Source organism: Eubalaena glacialis, chromosome 5 (genome assembly GCF_028564815.1).
Source record: "Eubalaena glacialis isolate mEubGla1 chromosome 5, mEubGla1.1.hap2.+ XY, whole genome shotgun sequence".
Classification (NCBI taxonomy): domain Eukaryota; kingdom Metazoa; phylum Chordata; class Mammalia; order Artiodactyla; family Balaenidae; genus Eubalaena; species Eubalaena glacialis.
The window spans coordinates 53,824,463-53,846,096 of NC_083720.1; the positions used below are offsets into that span (position 1 = coordinate 53,824,463).

The 21,634-nt window shown below is 41.5% G+C and overlaps 1 protein-coding gene across 2 annotated transcripts; it reads right to left on the reverse strand.

Annotated features, from left to right (window-relative positions):
* Positions 1 to 535: 535 nt before the first annotated feature.
* LOC133092073 (ras-related protein Rab-5A-like) lies at positions 536 to 1,272 on the reverse strand. Of its 2 annotated transcripts, XM_061191301.1 has the most exons (2): positions 947 to 1,272; positions 536 to 823 (listed from the first exon to the last, which is right to left on the reverse strand). In XM_061191301.1, exons 1-2 carry the CDS (start codon positions 1,268 to 1,270, stop codon positions 623 to 625), a joined length of 525 nt encoding a protein of 174 aa, XP_061047284.1. In that variant the 5' UTR covers positions 1,271 to 1,272; the 3' UTR covers positions 536 to 622. The 2 variants fall into 2 exon arrangements, with proteins under 2 accessions (XP_061047284.1, XP_061047283.1); XM_061191300.1 differs by having other exon boundaries at positions 536 to 1,272.
* Between the last annotated feature and the right edge of the window lie 20,362 nt (positions 1,273 to 21,634).

The following is a 21,634-nucleotide window of genomic DNA, read 5'->3' on the forward strand; positions in this document are numbered from 1 at the left end:
ATATTCCTAAAATAAGACAGGGTTACATTTGATTTTTTTTTTTTACCCCATTTAAAAAATAATAGGACTAGCTATAATTTAGATGCCACTAATGTTCATTTTTTTCCGCTGAAGATGTGGGACTGTTTCCTTGTGGCTAATTTGTTAAAATGTGGAATGTATACTTTAAATAAGGATACTAAGAGAAATTACAGGTTGCCTGAATATGGTAGCTAAGCAGAAATATCTTTAGAACCTCCTTCCAAAGAAAGAATTTTTTTGGAAAAGTCCAAATGAGTAAGTTCCAAATCTTTTTCACAGAACTGGCTGGTTACCTGTGGATTCAGAGTCATTTGTTTATATCACTGGTGAAGAGAAGTGAGTCCCGCTAACCTTCCAAAGAAACAAGTGTACACACAGCTCTCATTTCCCCCTTCCACTGCTGAAACATTAGTCAGAGGATCACATGCATGTTATTAAAAATTAAGTTCAAAACGCTTAAAATAATTCTGTATTAGAAACTTGGCTATTATTGTAAGTCTCTTCTTTTTGGAAGTCATACTGGGCTGGTTAAATGCTCCAATTCCACTGTTATTAACAATTAGGAAGCAGAAGAACATTCCAGTTAGTTTAAACTGGAGGTTTAGTTACTACAGCACTGACTCCTGGTTGGCTGCGTGGGTTCAGTAAGGTCTACTCTTCTTCCTCTGGCAGAATGTGCTCCTGGATTCTGTGGTTCATTCTTCGGCAACTTTTTAGCTATTGAAATGAATATTTCATTTACATTCATTGATGTTTTAGCTGTTGTCTCCATAAATAATAAGCTGTTGTCATCTGCATAGGACTGTGCTTCCTGGAAATTGACAGCTGTTTTATTTGCGAGGTCAGCCTTGTTTCCTGATAAAGCTATTACAGTGTTAGGATTGGCTTGCCTCTGAAGTTCTGTAACCCGGTTTTTGGCTCTGACAAAGGACTCCTCGTTTGTGACATCATACACAACTATGGCTGCTTGCACTCCTCTGTAGTACATTGGTGCTAGGCTGTGGTATTGTTCTTGACCAGCTGTATCCCATATTTCAAACTTTACTGTTGTGTCATCAAGACACACAGTTTGGGCTAGAAAAGCAGCCCCCATGGTACTCTCTTGAAATCCATGAAAGTGGCCCTTCACAAAACAAAGCACTAGGCTCGATTTGCCAAAAGCAGGCTCTCCCAGAAGTACTAGTTTGAACTGGCATATTTTATTTCCAGTATTTGGCCTGTTGGGTCTTGTTGCCCCTCGATTAGCCATGTCCAAATTTGAAAGAAGTCTCTAATTTCAGTCTCTTAAATGAACTTCCAGGATGCAAGGTGTCAATTGTTTTCTTTCTGGAGGTAAAGAAACCTGAGACCGCAGCGCCTGGGGCCGCGGCTCCGAAGCTTCCGGCTGCAGGTCCCGGGCGGAGCGGAGAGGAGGCTGAGGCTGAGACTCCCTAACTTGGTTTAAAATAGACGCCTTCTGGCAGTTTTTTTCAGAATTCACTATGGGAGCAGAGATAAAAAGAAAGTACTGAAACATCTTTGGCTGTTCCATAAAATCTTGGAGCTGTTGCTTTTATGCTGATTATTATCAGCATAAAAGATTACTAAATGGAAAGATTATTAGATGGAAATCATTTTGTCATTCCAAATCAACTCTAGATTAGCCTTTGCTTGGATGATAAAATACTAGATGAAATGACATTTTAAAAACTTCTGTTATAAAACATTGTTTCCTGAATTCTTGCATGCCCGAGTATAATGCACTATGGTAAAGTAGTTGAGAGTCTGAGCTCTGGAGCCCTACCACCTTCAAATTTTGCTTTTGCCACTTATTAGCTGTGTGACCTTGGACAAGTTACTTAAGCTGTCTGTGCTTTAGTTTCCTCATTGTTAAATAGGGATAATAAAAGTACCTACCTTATAGGACTGTAGGGAGAACTTGCTAAATTAACAAATGTAAGACTTGGAATATTGTGAGTGCTATGTTTAGTGTTAGCCCTTAGAACAGTGTTTGGCAATTAGGCACTGGGTATATGTTACCTTTTACATTACTGTTTTAAATGATAAAGGCTGTGATGCAGGAGAGTGGGAAGAACTCAGGAAGGGAGATTAGGACAAATCCATTTAGTTTATATGCTTTAGTCATTGTATCTACAGTGTTTATCAAACCAATTATCTTTCTTTTTTTTTTTAAACTGTTTTTTTTTTTTTTTTTTGGCTGTGTTGGGTCTTCGTTTCTGTGCGAGGGCTTTCTCTAGTTGTGGCGAGCGGGGGCCACTCTTCATTGCGGTGCGCGGGCCTCTCACTGTCGTGACCTCTCTTGTTGCGGAGCACAGGCTCCAGACATGCAGGCTCAGTAGTTGTGGCTCACGGGCCCAGTTGCTCCATGGCATGTGGGATCTTCCCAGAACAGGGCTCGAACCCGTGTCCCCTGCATTGGCAGGCAGATTCTCAACCACTGTGCCACCAGGGAAGCCCCCAATTATCTTTCTTGACAGCTACAGTTTCCTGGGCAGCTACAGATGCCCAGAACTCAAGATTGGAAGGAAACATGAAGCTCTAATAGCAGGTAATTAGAAGGAGCTCACTCTAAAAAATGTTTGTTTATTTTTTAAATAAATTTATTTATTTATGTATTCATTTATTTTTGTATTTATGTATTTATGGCTATGTTGGGTCTTCCTTGCTGCGCGCGGGCTTTCTCTAGTTGCGGTGAGTGGGAGGCTACCCTTCCTTGTGGTGCGCGGGCTTCTCATTGCGGTGGCTTCTTGCGGAGCACGGGCTCTAGGCACGCAGGCTTCAGTAGTTGCAGTGCACAGGCTCAGTAGTTGTGGCGCACGGGCTTAGTTGCTCCGTGGCATGTGGGATCTTCCCAGACCAGGGCTCGAACCCACGTCCCCTGCATTGGCAGGTGGATTCTTAACCACTGTGCCACCAGGGAAGTCCCAAAATATGTTTGTTTTTTAATGGTGCTTTAAATGAGCTCATGGGAAGTTTATTATAAAATGCTTGCCTGCACCAAATGCCTTAATGGGAAAAGCCTTATTGAAATTCCGTTGTTTAAGTAATATACAGGCCATGTCCCTCCTGGAACTCTGTTCCCTCTGTGGGAGTCGAAGATTCTTTGAATGTCCCAAGGTATTCCCAAGCAATCACAAAATCACATTTCAGAGCTAGAAGGGGATTTAGAAACCATCTCCTCCTAAGCTCTCTTTTTATAGCTGAAGAAACAAACCCAACAGGGTTAAAGGATTTGCCTGAGGCAACTCAGCAACCTTGAAGCTCAAGTCGACCCCCAGTTTCTTTAACTCTTAGTCCAGCCCCTTGCTACTAACCTGTCCCCAATCTTAGAAAGAGAGGGAGAGGGAAGGAAAGAGGGAGGGCCAGAGGGGAAAGGACCCTGCTACTTGCAGACTTGCAGATGGGGAGTGCCCCAGTTTTTTCCCTTTCACACTGAAAAAAGAATAAACTGATCACATACCTGTAGAAACAATTATAATTTAACAGAGAAAATATCAAGGCTAAGCAATGAATCACCGAGCATTCAAGGCGAAAGTTTATTACCTTTCTTGTTTATTTTTACTTCATCAGGACTAAAACCTGTTGCTATGTTGGGTCTGAGCAGCATTTTGTGATGCCTGCAGACAAACAGCGTGGCTAACTGCCCAGGTGGTGAGGCTTTGCTCTCCCGGAATTATTCTAGCAAACAATGTAACCTGACACGGGTGTGACAGGGCTCTCCGGGTGGTTGTAGTTTATCTTTGGCAATTCCTTCTGCACCCCTTCCACACCCATAAAACCATACAGGAACCATCCAGGAGCTGGACTCGGGGAACAGGTACTCTGTGATGTGGGCCATTCCATCCCAAGGAAGTTATGGCTCCCCAATCTAGGGTGCCCACCGTCCACAAAATAGATTTCTGTAAGAAGTGGACCCTACCAGAGGAGCACCCAATCGCACATATTGAATTTGGAGGGAAGAACAAATAACTGTTTACTCAACTTAGCAGGTACTTGCAAATCACCCGCTCTCTTCCGTTGGTGAATAAACAAAGCTTACATGCAAATGATGAACACCAGTTTTGGCAAGGACTCCTGAGCAGTGTGGGTTGGCATGCCAGTGGAGACTTCACCGGAGGGTTCCTGGCTCCCATCTTTAACTTGGTGGGTTATCATTTAGTTATTCCAGTTACTTTTTTTTTTAATTTATTTATTTTTAATTTTTTATTTTTGGCCATGTTGGGTCTTCGTTGCTGTGCGCGGGCTCTCTCTAGTTGCGGCGAGCTGGGGCTACTCTTGGTTGCGGTGCGCAGGCTTCTCATTGCGGTGGCCTCTCTCGTTGCGGAGCACGGGCTCTAGGTGTGCGGGCTTCAGTAGTTGCGGCACGAGGGCTTAGTAGTCGTGGCTCGCGGGCTCTAGAGCACAGGCTCAGTAGTTGTGGCGCACAGGCTTAGTTACTCCACGGCATGTGGAATTTTCCTGGACCAGGGCTCGAACCCGTGTCCCCTGCATTGGCAGGCGGATTCTTAACCACTGCGCCACCAGGGAAGCCCCTATTCCAGTTGCTTTAAGTGTATGTGACATCCTACCTCTGCAGAGATATTTCTGCAAACCTGACTTGCGCTGCATACTAATGGGTAGAAAAAACTGAAAGAGGTAAGAGATAGGTCCTTGCAATTAAGTGTGGGGCCCATACGGAACTCTCAGAGCTGTGCAGTGTTTGCATATTTCTGGGACATTTATCACCTCTGACCTCTGCAGTTGCCTTCTATTACCGGAGATTCCCTAACCATCAGATTGCAGCTTCTGCAATTCAGAGGCTCACAAAGGTTTTTGTTTGTACCTCAGATCATGTAGAGCCAGCATCCAAACACTAGTGTCTGCAGCCTAAATACCCTTTAAGGCTTTACTTTTATAAAACAAAGAGCCTGCCTCTGAGGTGTGATTTTCCGTGGATGCTGGGACTGCCCAGCACCCTCCGCGTCTCCCTCCTCGGACCAGCTCCTGCCTGGAGTCCTGCCTGTAGAGACTCATCAGTCAGTAAAAGAGTAATTTACCTGGACTGCACAGGTAGGCTTCAGACCTCTGTGAACGCTTGAGATTATACACAGAGTTTGAGTGCATTTGCCCATTTTTAGCCCTAAGGGAGGCTCTTTAGGCCTTTGCTGGTACCCAAAAGAGTCGGTAACCACCAAAAGTTTAAGAATGATTGCTTTTTCTCATAAGATGTTTTAAGTTATTTACTATTGAATGTGCCTGAAAACACATAAATACATGACCATAAATTTTATGTCACAAAGAGGGCCAGCTGGAAACTTTGCCTAAGATATTTTCTAGGAAAACAAACAATAATTTTATTAGCTTTCTTCCTATTCTTTATTCAAAACAAAATATCTGTACTCTTGAGAGAGATGCTCACAACACAGATGCTACCTTTTCATTCTTCACTTCAAAAGTAAGGCCCGAGTGCAGGACTAATGGGGATTCTGAAACTGGCTATGGAAGATGTTACCTATCAGAGGAGAGATGGTCAAACTTCTGTAAAGAGTCAGTAGTAAATATTTTCAGCTTTTTGGGCCATGTGGTCTCTGCTGCAACTCCACAGTTCTGCTGTTGTGTGGAAAGCAGCCATAGACAATATGTAAACAAATGGAAGTGGTGATGTTTCAATAAAACTTTATTTACAAAAACAAGTGGCGGGCCAGATTGTCCCATAACAGCAGTTTGCATCCCTGTCTTAAAGGTTTAAAGATGCTATTGAATGAAAATAACAAGGCTCACATATTTGCCAGGTTTATGATGCATACCAACTTCAATCTACTTTGCAAAAAACGAAATGCCGGATTATATTATTCTGTTGATTGTTGTGTTGGAATGAAAGCATTGAATAACTTCAGCAAGTTATTCTACAGGCTGGGCAAGCTATGGGTGACATTAAACACCTGACAATTAAAATCAATAACTCCACATGCCACCATTAACAAAACGAACAGAAAACCTACTGAATGGGAGAAAATATTTGCAAATGATATGACCAATAATGGGTTAATATCCAAAATATATAAACAATTCATACAGCTCAATATAAAAAAAAACAAACCGATTAAAAAATGGGCAAAATGGGCTTCCCTGGTAGCACAGTGGTTAAGAATCTGCTTGCCAGTGCAGGGGACATGGGTTCGAGCCCTGGTCCAGAAAGATCCCACATGCCGCAGAGCAACTAAGCCCGTGTGCCACAACTACTGAGCCTGCGAGCCACAACTACTGAGCGCACGTGCCACAACTACTGAAGCCCATGCGCCTAGAGCCCGTGCTCTGCGACAAGAGAAGCCACTGCACCACAACCAAGAGTAGCCCCTGCTCGCTGCAACTAGAGAAAGCCTGCATGCAGCAACAAAGACCCAACACAGCCAAAAATTTAAATTAAAAAATCAATAAATGTTTTTAAAAAAGGTCAAAAGACCTGAATAGACATTTTTCCAAAGAAGAAACGCAGATGGCACAGGCACATGAAAAGATGCTCAACATCGTTAATCATCAGAGAAATGCAAATCAAAACCACAATGAGATATCACCTCACACCTGCCAGAATGGCTATCATCAAAAAGAACACGAATAACAAATGTTGGTGAGGATGTGGAGAAAAGGGAACCCTCATACACTGTTGGTGGGAATGTAAACTGGTGCAGCCACTGTGGAAAACAGTATGGAAGTTCCTCAAAAAACTAAAAATAGAACTACAATATGACCCAATAATCCCACTCCTGGGTATATATCCAAAGAAAACAAAAACACTAATTCAAAAAGATACATGCACCCCAATGTTCATAGCATTATTTACAACTGCCAAGATATGGAAGCAACCTAAGTGTCCATCAACAGATGAAGGGATAAAGAGGATATACATACATACACACACAATGGAATATTACTCAGACAGAAAAAAGAATGAAATTTTGCCATTTGCAACAACGCAGATGGACCTGGAGGGTACTATGCTAAGTGAAATAAGTCAGACAGAGAAAGACACATACTGTATGATATCACCTATGTGTGGAATTTAACAAATAAAAGAAATGAATGAATATAACAAAACAGAAACAGACTTCCAGATATAAAAAACAAACTAATGGTTACCAGTGAGTGGGTAGTGGGAAGGGAGAAGGGGCAAGATAGGAGTAGGGGATTAAAAGGTACAAACTACTGTGTATAAAATAAATAAGCTACAAGGATATATTGTGTGGTACAGGGAATAGAGCCAATATTTTATTAAAACTTTAAATGGGACTTCCCTGGTGGCGCAGTGGTTAAGAATCCGCCTGCCAGCACAGGGGACACGAGTTCAAGCCCTGGTCTGGGAAGATCCCACATGCTGCGGAGCAACTAAGCCTGTGTGCCACAACTACTGAGCCCGCGTGCCTAGAGCCCGTGCTCCACAACAAAGACAAGGCACCAAAATGAGAAGCCCGCGCACTGCAACAAAGACCCAAAGCAGCCAAAAATAAATAAATAAATTTATATTAAAAAAAAACTTTAAATGGAGTAGAATCTATAAAACTATTGAATCACCATGTTGGACACCTGAAACTAATATAATATTGTACCTCAACTCTACGTCAGTAAAAAAATTAAATAAAATAAGTAAAAGACATAGATTTAAAAAAGAACTCCACATGTCAGATTTTTCCAGGGCATAAGACAAAAATAAAACCGGATTCTTTAAACCGATTTGTCTCCATGCAACTCAAGGAAATCATATTTTTGGCAAATGACAATGGTAAAATAATCCTTTTACCCTCAGGCATCACTCCAGGTGGGAAATCGTCCCCGATCCTCCACAGGTAGACTTCTGTTTTTTCTAGAAACCTGATATGCTTTAGAATCACAGGCTTTTGGCAGCGCAAACACAAGCAGGCAGAACCTGCCAGGCTTCAGGCTGCTGCTTGTCCAACTGGGGAGAAAAAGTCATCTTTGTGATGCTCCCAAAGTCTGCAGTTTCCTTCATTTCCAAGGAAGAATAGAGAAACTCTGGTCTTCTTTTTACTTTCCGCATTCAAAATAAGAGTCATTTTATCTTCCTGTTTAATATTTAGTTTTGCATGCTGTCTGGTTAGAACCTTCATATCCGCACAGTATCAGATAGCGAGATTTGAACAAATGAACTAAGAGGAAAAGGGAAAGGGCTGGAATCGGCACCCTATGACCCAGAGGCAAGTCAATCGAAAGATGATCAAAGAGCCCATCAAAATTGAAATCACTCCTCTGGAAAATAGACACCCTCAGAATGAGTGAGTGCTGACTTACCTACAGGAAAAACAATCAAAATGTATGTAAGCTCTGCCCACTGTCCACAGGAGCAAACAGCAGTTGCAAAAACACAGAGAGACAAACCAGGGAAGATTTTACATTGCCCAGTAACAGATTTAAGTTGACACGAGTAGCCAGACTTCATACATGCCAAGGTAGGAGGTGGTACAAGAGAGAAGTCAGGGGTGCAATGCAGGTGCAAGAGTCAGTAGGAAAGAAAGATTTTTTTTTTAAGTTAAGCTTATTGAAGCATAATTTACAAGCAGTTAAATCACCCTGTTGAGTGTATAGTTCTATGAGTTTTGACAAACACATACAATCATGAAAAAATATTTCCATCACCACAAAAAATTCCCTTGTCCCCCTTTGTAGTCAACCCCTTTGGCAAATCCCAGCCCCTCCCAACCACTGATTTGATTTGTGTCCCCACATATATATCTGGTTTCTGTCTTTGCCTTTTCCACAATATCAGATAGATGAAATTATACAGTTGGTAGCAGAAAAAGTGGGATTTTAATCTCAAGCAAAGAGGAGTGTTTTAGAGATCAAATCTCTAAAGCATCTTAAGACAGATGAGGCAGTTGGTAATGGTGGCCTGTACTATAAAAACTGCCATGGATAGTGGAACTTCTGCAGGTATGTTATTTCCACACAAGCTTCCTAAAATGAATACCTGATCATGCCACATCCCTACTGGAAACCTTCAATGGGTTCCCGTTGTCTTTAGGATAAAATCCAAACTGTTTCATGTTGGCTCGCCAGGCCTTTCTTGATATGACGTCTTTTGCCTCCTCCAGCCCCATCTCTCCTCATTCTCCTCTTTTCCATTCTCCACTTCAGAATTTCTGTGCCTGCCACTCCGCCCACACCTGGTTTTTCCTCGTGAAGTGCATTCTCTTTCACCTCTGGGCCTTTGTACGTGGGTTTCTTTCTATCAAGTGCATTTTCCCATGACCCCTACCTCTTTGGCTTCAGACCTTGGCTTCCTCTAGAAGCATTTCCTGACCCTCCCAGTTTGCTTTAAACACCATTCTTGTGTGGGCTCCCACACATGTACTTCCCCTATCTTAGTGCTCATCAAGCTACATTGTAATTGCAGGTTTAACGGTGTGTTTCCCCAATGAGACTTTAAATTCCATGAAGCTCCAGGGGAACAGAAGCCTAGTCTGTCCTACTCATAGTTGTATTTTCAGCACCTAGCACGGTGCCTGGCACCAAGCGGATTCTCAATAAATATACTTTAAATTGAGTCAAACGGACAAACAAAATTTAGACAAAATTCAGAAGAGGGAGCGTTTCTTTTAGCTAGGGGTGCTGGAGGGGCCGGGAGGTAAGGAATCAAGAACTCCTTTAGGAAATGCATGGCATTTGAATGGGGCTCTTGTCGAGTTAATGCCCGTTGTCTCACAGCCCCACCTGCCATTCTGTGCTATGCCTCGAAGTGGTAAGGCTGAGTGTCTGAAAACTACATTTCCTAGACTCTCTTATGTGCTGGGCCCAGAAGGGAATCTAAAGGCAGCAGAGAGAGGAGTCCTGCTCTGTCTCTGAGAGTGAGGTGGTTGCTGGAGCTGCAGCAGGGGTGGGGATCCAGACTGTAGCAGCCCAGGCCGTGGCAGCGTCATTTCAGCAGTTCCAGCCTGGTCCAGGCAGCACCCCTTTGGCACATCCAGAACTGACAAGCAGTACAGTAGCAGGCGTGGACTGAGAGGCTTTAGACCAAGGGTGCTTAGCTGTGCCTTCTCTTTTACTCCTTCGGCTCCCCCCGCCTCACCTTTTGCTATTCCAACACTTCCAGCATCTTTGCAACCAATTCCCTGTATTAAATTCCCTGTGTTTGAAACACCTAGAGTGGTTTCCATTCTCCTGCCTGGACCCAGACCAATACTGCCTTGAAATCAGGATGGGGGTAAAGACAGAAAGGGAGAGACCGCCGTGAGCAGAAGTCCAGAGTTGGAAGAGTTTGGAGGGACTTTTGGAGAGCAGAAAATAGTCCAGTTTGGCTGGGGTGTAGTGATTGAATAGGAGAGTGGCAGAAAGAAAAGCCACAGAGGCATAATAGGCTAGCTTTCCCACTATACTGCTTGTTGACCTTGGTCTACAACTTGACAAAGAGGTTGGGTTTACACGACATGATTTGGTAGTCATCGGCACAGAAGAGAGAATCAAAAACATAATGCTGGATGATATCACTAAGGGCGAGAGTAGAGAAGCCAGTCCCACAAGGATGCACGTGGGAGGTGGGTGGGAGGATGACGTGTTGGAGGTGAGAGAAAGGACATGGAGAAGTAGTGGGAACGTAGGTGGCAGGAGGACCAAGACAGTTCTGCGCCACAGAAGTCAAGGAAGAAGAAGACTTGATGAAAAATGGGACTTGCAAAGACTGTCACTTCCTGCAAAGCGTTAAAAAGAATAAAAGTTGAAGAAAAATCCGTGGGGTTTGCACATGTGAGTCTTAGTGATGTAGCAGGCACAGAATTGAGATTTCTAATGGCTAGAGTGATTGGATAATGAGGAAGTAAGACAGTGAGAATGACCTCTTGGCCCCTTCTGCACCCATTTTTTCTGCCTACCACAAAGCCCTTCCCTCCCCACACCCTCAGCCCCTTACCCACAGCTCCCCACACGGCCTTCATCCAACTCTAGGATGGGTCAAGTGTTGGGATTATGTATACAAAGCCAGCTTGCTGGCTTGCAACTTTGGACTTCAGGTAGAGAGTATCAGCTTATTGTGGAGGCCAAAGCTATTCAGTAGCATCAAAGAATGGTGCTCAAAGTTGCAGACTAAATGCCCTTAACATTATGCTTTCAGTTTTCCTTAAAGATGTCTAGCAATTTATTAAATAAAGGCTGGTTGCTATCTACAACTTCATTAAAAACAAACATATAAGAAATATACAGTTCTCCCCTCCCTTCCTTTTTTTAAATAAAGTGTAGCTTGTCTCATGTACTTGACATCCACTCAAAGTCACAAAATCTCATCGACACACATCATTGTGTTGAAAGCTGCATATCTTACAAGACCCTGGTGAACTCTGCAGACCACACTCTAAACAGTTGGTGAGGGGAGGCCACAGAGGGAGTGAGCAGGCTTCCTGTATTTTGACAGACTAGCGGAAGCCAAGGTTAAAATCTGATTACTTTGCAAGGATTCCGGAACTTGACCTAAATCACCTCGCAGAAGTCCGTTAACAAATCAGAGCATCTCCAGTAGCACCGAGCAAGAGGCATTCAATCCTCACAATTCTGGTAAGTTCCACTTTGGGGGTAGGGTATACTTGCCCAAGTTAGACCTTTCATAAAATGTAGAACCTACTAAATCCAAAGCTAACTAGTTCATGATCAAATATCAGCCTCTAAATCACATTCTGTATGGAAAAACAAGCCTGCAAAACATCCAAACAATGGTGCAGTAGGTGGAAACAGATGTCACCATTTATTTTAAGATTAGTTTATTCAACAATTGAAAGGGAGAATGTTGCTTATTCTACACAACAGCTTAGGATTTGAGTAGTTTACCTGTTATTTTTTAAAAATACAGGGCTATCAGATAGTTTTCTAGATTTTTTAAGCAGAGCCTAAATGTTTAACTCTGTGTTGTGCTGCTATATTAAAAGAAAAAACAAACAAAAAAACAGGTTAAATATTTTAAAGTAACCTTTAAAAAAAAAACTCTGAATTAGTCTCAAATGGCCTAATTTTATTTTTTCTAACTGCCAATAAGAGGCAATAAATACTCATGATTGGTATCTTCGAGGATGACACTTTAACAGGGAGCAGTAAAATCTCAGTTAATTTCCACTTCTGGTCTTGAACTGATTTTTTTTCCCCAAAGTGTAAAATTTCAAGCAGAGATGTTGCTTTATGTCATCTTGCTTTCTTTCTTTATTTAGATATAGAGAGTGTGTGGGAAGGAGAAAGAGGGAGGAATAGGGATAGCTGGGTGGGTTCAAACTACTTTTCCATCACCCTCCTTTATGACAAAAAAAAGAAAAATGCGTGAAAAATGAGTCTTTACCCTCGCTGCCTCAACTTCATCACCTCCCATTCACTTCACAGCCCACTGCCACCTGGCTCCCATCCCATTGCTCCATTCAGACTGTTCTAACGAAGATGTCAACAGTGTTTTCCTACTTGCCGAATCCAATGACCTATTTTTAGGCCCCCTTCTACTTGACCTTCCTGCAGCATTGGACAGGCTGTGGGACCCAAGTTTCTGATCTCGGCGCCCACGGTAATCGGCTTGGGGGAAGCGGGCCCCGGTGTGGCTGCACGGGCAGAGCCCAGTGCGTCATGGGAGGCTGGTCCAGCAGCAGCGATGCGGCCCTTGCAGGGGAGCAGCGGCTGCTCAACATTGGTTGATTTTTGCCATGGCCGAGTGTAGACACGGTGTTGTTAAATCTCTTAATTTTTTAAAGAAAAGCTTGTTTTATGAGAATGCATCTCATTTCTAAATATTGGCTCAAATTTTTAAAATGCTTGTAGAACAAGTAACCATATCTGTAGAGCTCCCAGGAGAAGCCTTGGCTGGAGGTGGTCCTCCCCTTCTCTTGGCTTCTGCACTTACCCCTCTCTCCCTGTTCATCTCTGCCTTATTTTTTTTTAAACATCTTTATTGGAGTATAGCTGCTTTACAATGGTGTGTCAGTTTCTGCCGTATAACAAAGTGAATCAGCTATACGTATACATATATCCCCATATCTCCTCCCTCTTACATCTCCCTCCCACCCTCCCTATCCCACCCCTCTAGGTGGTCACAAAGCACCGAGCTGATCTCCCTGTGCTATGCGGCTGCTTCCCACTAGCTATCTATTTTACATTTGGTAGTGTATATATGTCAATGCTACTCTCTCACTTCGTCCCAGCTTACACTCCCCTCTCCCTGTGTCCTCAAATCTGCCTTATTTTTTTTTTTAATTTATTAATTTATTATATTTATTTTTTTGCTGCGTTGGGTCTTCGTTGCTGCGCGTGGGCTTTCTGTAGTCGCAGTGAGCGGGGGCTACTCTTTGTTGCAGTGCGCGGGCTTCTCATTGCGGTGGCTTCTCTTGTTGTGGAGCACGGGCTCTAGGTGCACGGGCTTCAGTAGTTGCGGCACGTGGGCTCAGTAGTTGTGGCGCATGGGCTTAGTTGCTCCACGGCATGTGGGGTCTTCCTGGACCAGGGCTTGAACCCATGTCCCCTGCATTGGCAGGAGGATTCTTAACCACTGTGCCACCAGGGAAGTCCCAAGTCTGCCTTATTTTTGTTCTTGCTTTTTTTTTTTCTTCCATCTACCTCTCTCATGTTGGAGCTCCCCAGTCTTCCTTCTTGGCCCTCATCTATTTTCTTATCCTCTGGGGCAATGTCACAGGCCTAGGGCTGGTTGCACGTGTTTGCGATTAGTACAGTCACAAAGAGTCCCACGCTTGGGGTTTCATGCTGCTGTCCTGAGATTCTTATGCTGTCCTTGAATTTGTGTTCGGGAGTGAAGCCTGATGGCCAGTGGGAGCATGTGCTGAGGACTTGGCATCTCAGTGTAAGTGCTATCTTTCCTCCTGTGCCTCCCTGGGAAGTGTTCTTGGCCACCAGCTCTCTCACCCTTGCGCCCTCGGTCCTGCCTGCTCTCCCTTACTCCCCCTCTCCCCAAACTGCTGCTGCCCTCTGCCCTGGCAGGGATCTGAGTGCAGGTGTGAGGAGGTTTGGGGTCACAACCAGTGGCATCTCAAGGGCAAGGCCCGGCAGTGGTGGCTGTCCCCACCCCAGGCTGGCAACACTGCAGCTCCTTCAGTGGGCGATTGGCTGGGGCCAGCCTCTCCTTGATCCAAATACCCAGCACATCCTGGCACAGAGGTTGTGGTACCCTTGGGGTCACCTATCTGCTGTGGGTTGGGACAGATGGAAATGGGAGATGCCTGACTTGACTTCCCAGCTCCCTCCTGAGGCACGGCACATTGGTCTGGGGGCTGGTGGGAGGGGAACACAGCATCTATCAGGTCCAAGTGCATGCAGATCTTGCCAGTCCCAAGGCGGAATCCCCAGCACCTTCAAGGCTCTGAACTTACCCTGCAAGTATCCCCAGATCCTTTGGGCCCACACTGTGCCTGGGGAAACCTTTTCTTCCTCCTAACTTCTCTGAATCTGGCTAGTATTCATTTCGTCTGAGCAGCTTGAGGCACCTTCCAGAGTCCAGCCGGAAATATGAATTGCATAATTTGAGTGATTCCATGTACACAGAACAGTTGAACGTTCTGATATCTACATTTAGAACTGGCATTGCACAATATAAAGATGAATGGTAAAATTCATGCCAATAATTTAAAATTTTTATTTACTTAGAAGAACATTAAATAGCAAATAAAAACCACCATGACATGCTGAGAGACTGTGGAAGAAAGGAAAATGCTTTGTATTTTAGTACAAGTTTATTTAATAACTTTAATGGCACCCTATTCCTGCTTTGTGAACAAGGGGGACCACATTTTCTTTTTCACCAGGCCCCACAAATTGTGTCTGGTCCTGTCCAGGCCATCATTTGCTGATGGCTCCCACCCTTCTTCTTCAGTCGGGACCTCCCTCCTCCTCTCAGACCCACATTTCTGAGGGCACACTGGGCCAGTGTACCTGGAGGCTTTGCAGGCAACTCAAATTCAACATATTCTCATCTGATCTCACCCCCCTAAACTGCTTTTCCCCTTATATTTCCTTTTTCTGTCATTGGAATGTCATCCACTCACTCTTTTGTAGCAGAGTAGGTAATAAAATTGTTAAATGAATGAGTAAAATCTTAGAAACATTTTCAATTCTCTCCTTTCTCTCAATTTCCAATATCCAATTGGTCATCAAGTTCTGTCAGTTCTACCAAATATTCCATGCCCTCTCCTATCTCTATGCCTATATATGATACATGCTGCCTGCAATACCCCTTTAATGCCCACTCAAAACCCAGATCACATACTACCTTGTCTAAGAAGCCTTTTCATAATTGCCCAGGAAGAATTAGTCATTCCTTTTTCTGTGATCCTATAGCCTGCTTTTACATTTATTATGCTGTATTGTGATTATTCGTTTATGTGTCTGTCTCCCTTACTAGACTGGGAGCAAATCAAAGTCAAGGTATATTTATTTATCTCTATATTTTTTATGTCTGGCATAGTATACTGGAGACTCTCAGTAAATGATTAGATGGTGCAGGGAAAATAAGACAGAATTTATGGGCACCAGAAAAAGCAGAATCTTATACAGAGTAAATCTATTTTCTAGGAATACTTGGGCCCAGGGGGACCGAAAATGGAGGCAGACCCCATATCTCTGTAGCTAAAGTTTCATTTCAAGCACAGACGTATCATGAAGAAGAAAAACAGAAAGAGAAGAAGCAGGAAAAAAATTTTTTTTGCCACTTGCAAAAACATTATATAATGGAAATTAATGAGTAATGAAATAATTCCTCTATTATTTTTTTGGAAAGCATTAACATGACACATTTTATTTTAAAAAACGTTTTGACATACAAAAAACTATACATAATTAATGTATACAACTTGATGGGTTTGTAGATAAGTATGTATCTGTGAAACAATCACTGTGACCTGTGCCATAAACTTGTCCATTACCTCTGAAAGTTTTCTCCCAACCTCATATTTATTATTATTGTTGTTGTTGTTATTGCTATTATTATGTGATAAGAACACTTGACATAAGATCTATCTTCTCAGCAAATTTTAAGTATTCAATATAGTACTGTTAACCACAGGCACTGTGCTGTACAGCAAATCTCTAGGACTTATTCATCTTGTATAACTGAAATTTTATACCCTTTGGCTAGTACCTCCCTGTTTCTCTGGCAACCTTCATTCTACTCTGTATTTCCAAGAGTCTGACTATTTTATAATCATCTTGTAACTGGTATCATGACACTTAAAGCTTCACACTTATTTAAAGTCCACCCAAGGAAAAACTATCAAGGCCATGTCCAAGTAAATTCATGTCTCCCCAAACTTTTTAGTCATAGCATACATTTGATCAAGAATTCTCTATGTTCATTACATGTTTTTCCCCAGTGTCTTACAAATCCAGATACCAGATGTTAGGATTAAACATCTTAAGGAATCAGAGAAAGTCGATATGGTGCCAAAGCACTCTGGTGAAAACACTATGATAAAATGTTCTACTGACCCCAAAGACCATTAATAACATACATTACATTTTTATCAACATTAACTAAGAACTTCAGGACAAGGTCTATTGTAACCCAAACTTTAAACTTTAGTAATAGCAAAGAGAGAGTTCTTTAAAGTTAAAAAGAGGGCTTCCCTTGTGGCGCAGTGGTTAAGAATCGCCTGCCAATGCAGGGGACACGGGTTCGAGCCCTGGTCCGGGAAGATCCCACATGCCATGGACCAACTAAGCCCGTGCACCACAACTGCTGAGCCTGCACTCTAGAGCCCGTGAGCCACAAATACTGGGCCTGTGTGCCACAACTACTGAAGCCTGCGCGCCTATAGCCTGTGCTCCACAAGAGAAGCCACCGCAATGAGAAGCCTGCGCACTGCAACGAAGAATAGCCCCTGCTTGCTGCAACTAGAGAAAGCCCACACATGGCAACAAAGACCCAATGATGCCAAAAATAAATAAATAAAATAAATAAATTTATTTTAAAAATAAATAAATAAAGTTAAAAAGAAAATCATATGCTCAACATCCCTAATCATCAGGGAAATGCAAATCAAAACCACAGTGAGATATTACCTCACACCTGTCAGAATGGCTATCACCAAAAAGAACACAAATAACAAATTTTGGCGAGGGTGTGGAGAAAAGGGAACCCTCTCACACTGTTGGTGGGAATGTAAATTGGTGCAGCCACTGTGGAAAGCAGTATGGAGGTTTCTCAAAAAACCAAAAATAGAACTACCATTTGACCCAGCAATTCCACTCCTGGGTATATATTTGAAAAAAACCAAAAACACTAATTCAAAAAGATACATGTACCTTAATGTTCACAGCAGCATTATTTACAATGGTCAAGATAGGAAGCAACCTTAGTGTCCATCAATTGATGAATGGCTAAAGAAGATGTGGTATATATATATATAATGGAATACTACTTAGCCATAAAAAAGAAGGAAATTTTGCCATTTGCAGCAACATGCATGAACTTGGAAGGTGTTATGCTAAGTGAAATAAGTCAGAGAAAGACAAATACTGTATGACATCACTTACATGCAGAATCTAAAAAATACAACAAACTAGAGAATAAAACAAAAAAGAAGCAGACTCACAGATATAGAGAACAAATTAGTAGCGAGGAGAGGGGAGGGGGGAAGGGCAATATGGGGTAGGGCAATATAGGGTAGGGGATTAAGAAGTACAAACTATCATGTATAAAATAAGCTACAAGAATATTTTGTACAACACAGGGAATATAGCTAATATTTTATAAATGGAGTATAACATTTAAAAATTATGAATCACCATATGGTACACCTGTAACTTATATAATATTGTACATCAACTACATCAACTATACTTCAATTAAAAAAAAAACAGAATTGGGATTTCCCTGGCAGTCCAGTCATTAAGACTTCACCTTCCAATGCAGGGGGTGTGGGTTCGATCCCTGGTGGGGGAGCTAAGATCCCACATGCCTCACAGCCAAAAAACCAAAACATAGAACTGGAGCAATGTTGTAACAAATTCAATAAAGACTTTAAAAATGGTCCACATCAAAAAACCCCAAAAAACAAAAAAACAGAATCATAAAACCTTAACTAAAGTCAGTACAGGTGTGATCCTCAACTGCCTTAAAAATGCAGCAGGTTATTTTGGGTAGGTTAGTATTGATACTTTCCTTTAATCTAAAAGTGAGGCTATCTACCTCTTCTTGTGCAGAGTAGCAAGCATTAATATGTTCTGAGTTGGAGGCCTGATAAAGCAGAGAACTCACTAGTAATTCCTAAATTATGTCTTCATGGCTTGCTCCCACTGTTTCAGAATATCCAGAACACATCATCTGGGGTGTCTGTTAAAAATGCCAGTACTTAAGCCCCATCCCAGACCCACTAAATTAGGGTCTTTCGAGGAAGGACTGAGGACACTGCATTTTTAATAAGCCCTCCACCCCATCCCAAGTGATCATTAGGCACTCCAGGTTTTAGGAAAACCCAATTTCCAACATAAACACAAGAGTTTTAGATTGTCAAATAAAATAACTTTTAATTTCTCTTTAACAATATTGGGAAAATGAGGAGTTCCAGCTAAGTGAGTTTCCCAGAAGAATTTAATTTCAGTTTACCCCCGGAAGTCCTGGAACTTCTCAGTGTTTTAAACATTTTAATGAAAATCCTTCTAAACTGTGTTATATAATGCACCACCTTCTCAAACAGAATATATTACACACATTGGGCATCGTTATGGGTGACTCAGGATCATTATTACAAATATCCATTATTATAAGAATAGCTTAAAAAGTTATGAAGTCTATAAAACTGTCGGATCCTACCCTAAATTCTACAGCCAGCTGTGTTTTTATGGTACTACAGCTGCTTTTTTGTGTTTGGTTTAGATTATTTTCCTGTTTTCTCCCTTGCTGTTAGGTAACTTTTATTAATGGTACCATTACTTTTTCTACTTTCCACATTTCTCTTTAATAAGCTCTGGGAAAGCATGAGGAATTCTAGATGAGAAAGTTCTTGTGTGGGTGTAAGGATCTGTTGGAATGCTTTCAGGTGTCATAAAAAGCCCCAACTCAGATTGGGTTAAACAATAAAGGATTTCATTATCTCACATAACAAGAATCCTTGTTTTTGCATAGTAGCCGAAATCAAATTGTATATACAAGTTTTATTCTGCTTTTTTCACTTATTATATCAAACCATTTCCTATTTCATTAAAATCCTTAATAAATATTCTTATACGTAGCATTTCATCATACTAATTAATTCAGTGGAACTGTGTTGGGTAGCTTCTAGGTGCCAAGCACAGGAAGGAGGGTGGAGATGAAGAGCAATAACAGATATGGTTCCCACTGTTCTGCACTTCCACTTTACTAGGAATGTGCCATTATTTATTTTACCGTTATTTTGTTTCCAAAGAATTGTTTTACAATTATAAATAACATTCTGATAAACATTTTGCTTAAATTTGAGTTTATTTCCACATGAGTAATTTCTAAAAGTGAAATCACTGGGTCATTTTAAGGTTCTTAATATATATACACACATATATATACATATAAATGTATATATATATGTTTTAAGTTTTTTTGTGGTAAAATACATATAAGTAAAACTTACCATTTTAACTATTTTTAAAAATTAATTAATTAATTTATTTATTTATTTTTGCCTGAGTTGGGTCTTCATTGCTGTGCGCGGGCTTTCTCAAGTTGCGGCGAGCGGGGGCTACTCTTTGCTGCGGTGCGCAGGCTTCTCATTGTGGTGGCTTCTCTCGTTGCGGAGCCCGGGCTCTAGGCACGCAGGCTTCAGTAGTTGTGGCTCACGGGCTCTAGAGCTCAGAGTCAGTAGTTGTGGCGCACGGGCTCAGCTGCTCCGTGGCATGTGGGATCTTCCCGGACCAGGGCTCGAACCCATGTCCCATGCATTGGCAGGCGGATTCTTAACCACTGCGCCACCAGGGAAGCCCCCGTTTTAACTATTTTTAAATGTGCAATTCAGTGGCATTAGATATACTCACAATGTTGTACAACCATCATCAATAACCATCTCCAGAGCTTTTCAACATCCCAAATTGAAACTCCACCCATGAAACGATAACCTCCCACTCCTCCCTTCCCAGACCCTGGTAAACTCCGTTCTGCTTTCTTTCTCTATGGATCTGACTATTCTAGGTACCTCATACAAGTGGAATCACACAATATTTACCCTTTCGTGTTTAGCTTATTTCACTTCGCATAATGTTTTCAAAGTTCATTCACAATGTAGCATGTATCAAATTTCATTCCTTTTTAAGGCTAAATAATATTTTATTGTGTGTATATACCATATTTTGTTTATTCCTTCATCTGTTGATGGACATTTGGATTGTTTCCACCTTTTGGCTATTGTGAATATCTCATTGTATTTTTAAATTTCTTTCTGAAATAAACTGTACCTGCTTAGGTCTCCTGACAGTATATAAGTATTTTTTTTCATAGTTTATTTCCCATAAAATTTTTAAACTTTGCTAATTAATAGGAGAAAAAAATCTTAGCATTGTTTTAATTGATATTTCTCCACTTGTTAGTCAAGTAGATCATTTTCAACTGTTTATATTTCCACTTTTGTGAAATGTCTGTTCATGTTTCTCATCCCTATATATATTAGAGTCTTAAGATTTTTCTTATTGTGTTTTTCCAATTTAAAAATATTTCCCCATTGTCAAATTTACTGCACATGTTTTCCCAGTTTATTTTAGCCTTTTGTTTTGATTAGGCTTCTTTTCGATGCAGAGAATATTTTTCATTTTAATGGAGTCAAATTTATCATTTAGTGCATTTGTAAATTATATAATTTATTTTAAGCTTAGAAAAGTCTTTCCCATCAAGAGCATATTTCTTCACTGATTCTTTTCACTCAACACTTTATCCATCTGGAATTGGATATATTGGTGTAAGATGATCTAAGCAATTTTTATGGACACTTTTTATTGCCAGTCTTACTTAATCTTTTTGCTACTTTGGCTCCTAACCACTCTTTCTGGAAGTATGTCTACAATTTTGTTGCTCACTCTTTCCTGGTTCTTCCATATTCTTGCTATTGGTTTTCAGGCTCTTTTCTTGCACCTATTTCTCTACCTGTTCCTAAAATTGATTTCAATCATTTATTCTTCTCATGTTGTACATGCTCTCTGACTAATCAGCCCCTTGGACCCATATGTGACTGACACCCTCCCCCCTTCTTTTAATCTTTGGCAGAAAATCCTACCTGGATCTATATGTTCAGTCATTAATTCACTTAATATTCACCAAATATTACTTGAACATTTACTCTACCAGGCACTTTTTTAGGCTCAGGAGATAAAATGCCTACTCTCATGGAACTTACATGGGGGAGACTGACAATATTCTAAGTACATACAATATATAGTATTTAAGGGCTATAGAGAAGTAATGCAGGCAAGGAAGTTAAAAAGTATCTATGGGTGGATATGAGGGTGCAATTTTAAATTGAGTGGTCCAGGAAGGCCTGCTGAGAAGGGGACATTTATGCAAAGAGCTGAAGGAGATAGATGAGGGAACAACCATTGTGGACATCTGTTAGAAGAACATTCCAGGCAGAAGGAAAACCAAAAGCAAAAGCCTGAGGCAATGTTGTACCTAGTTTCTTCCAGAAGGAGTGAGGGAACTGAAAGG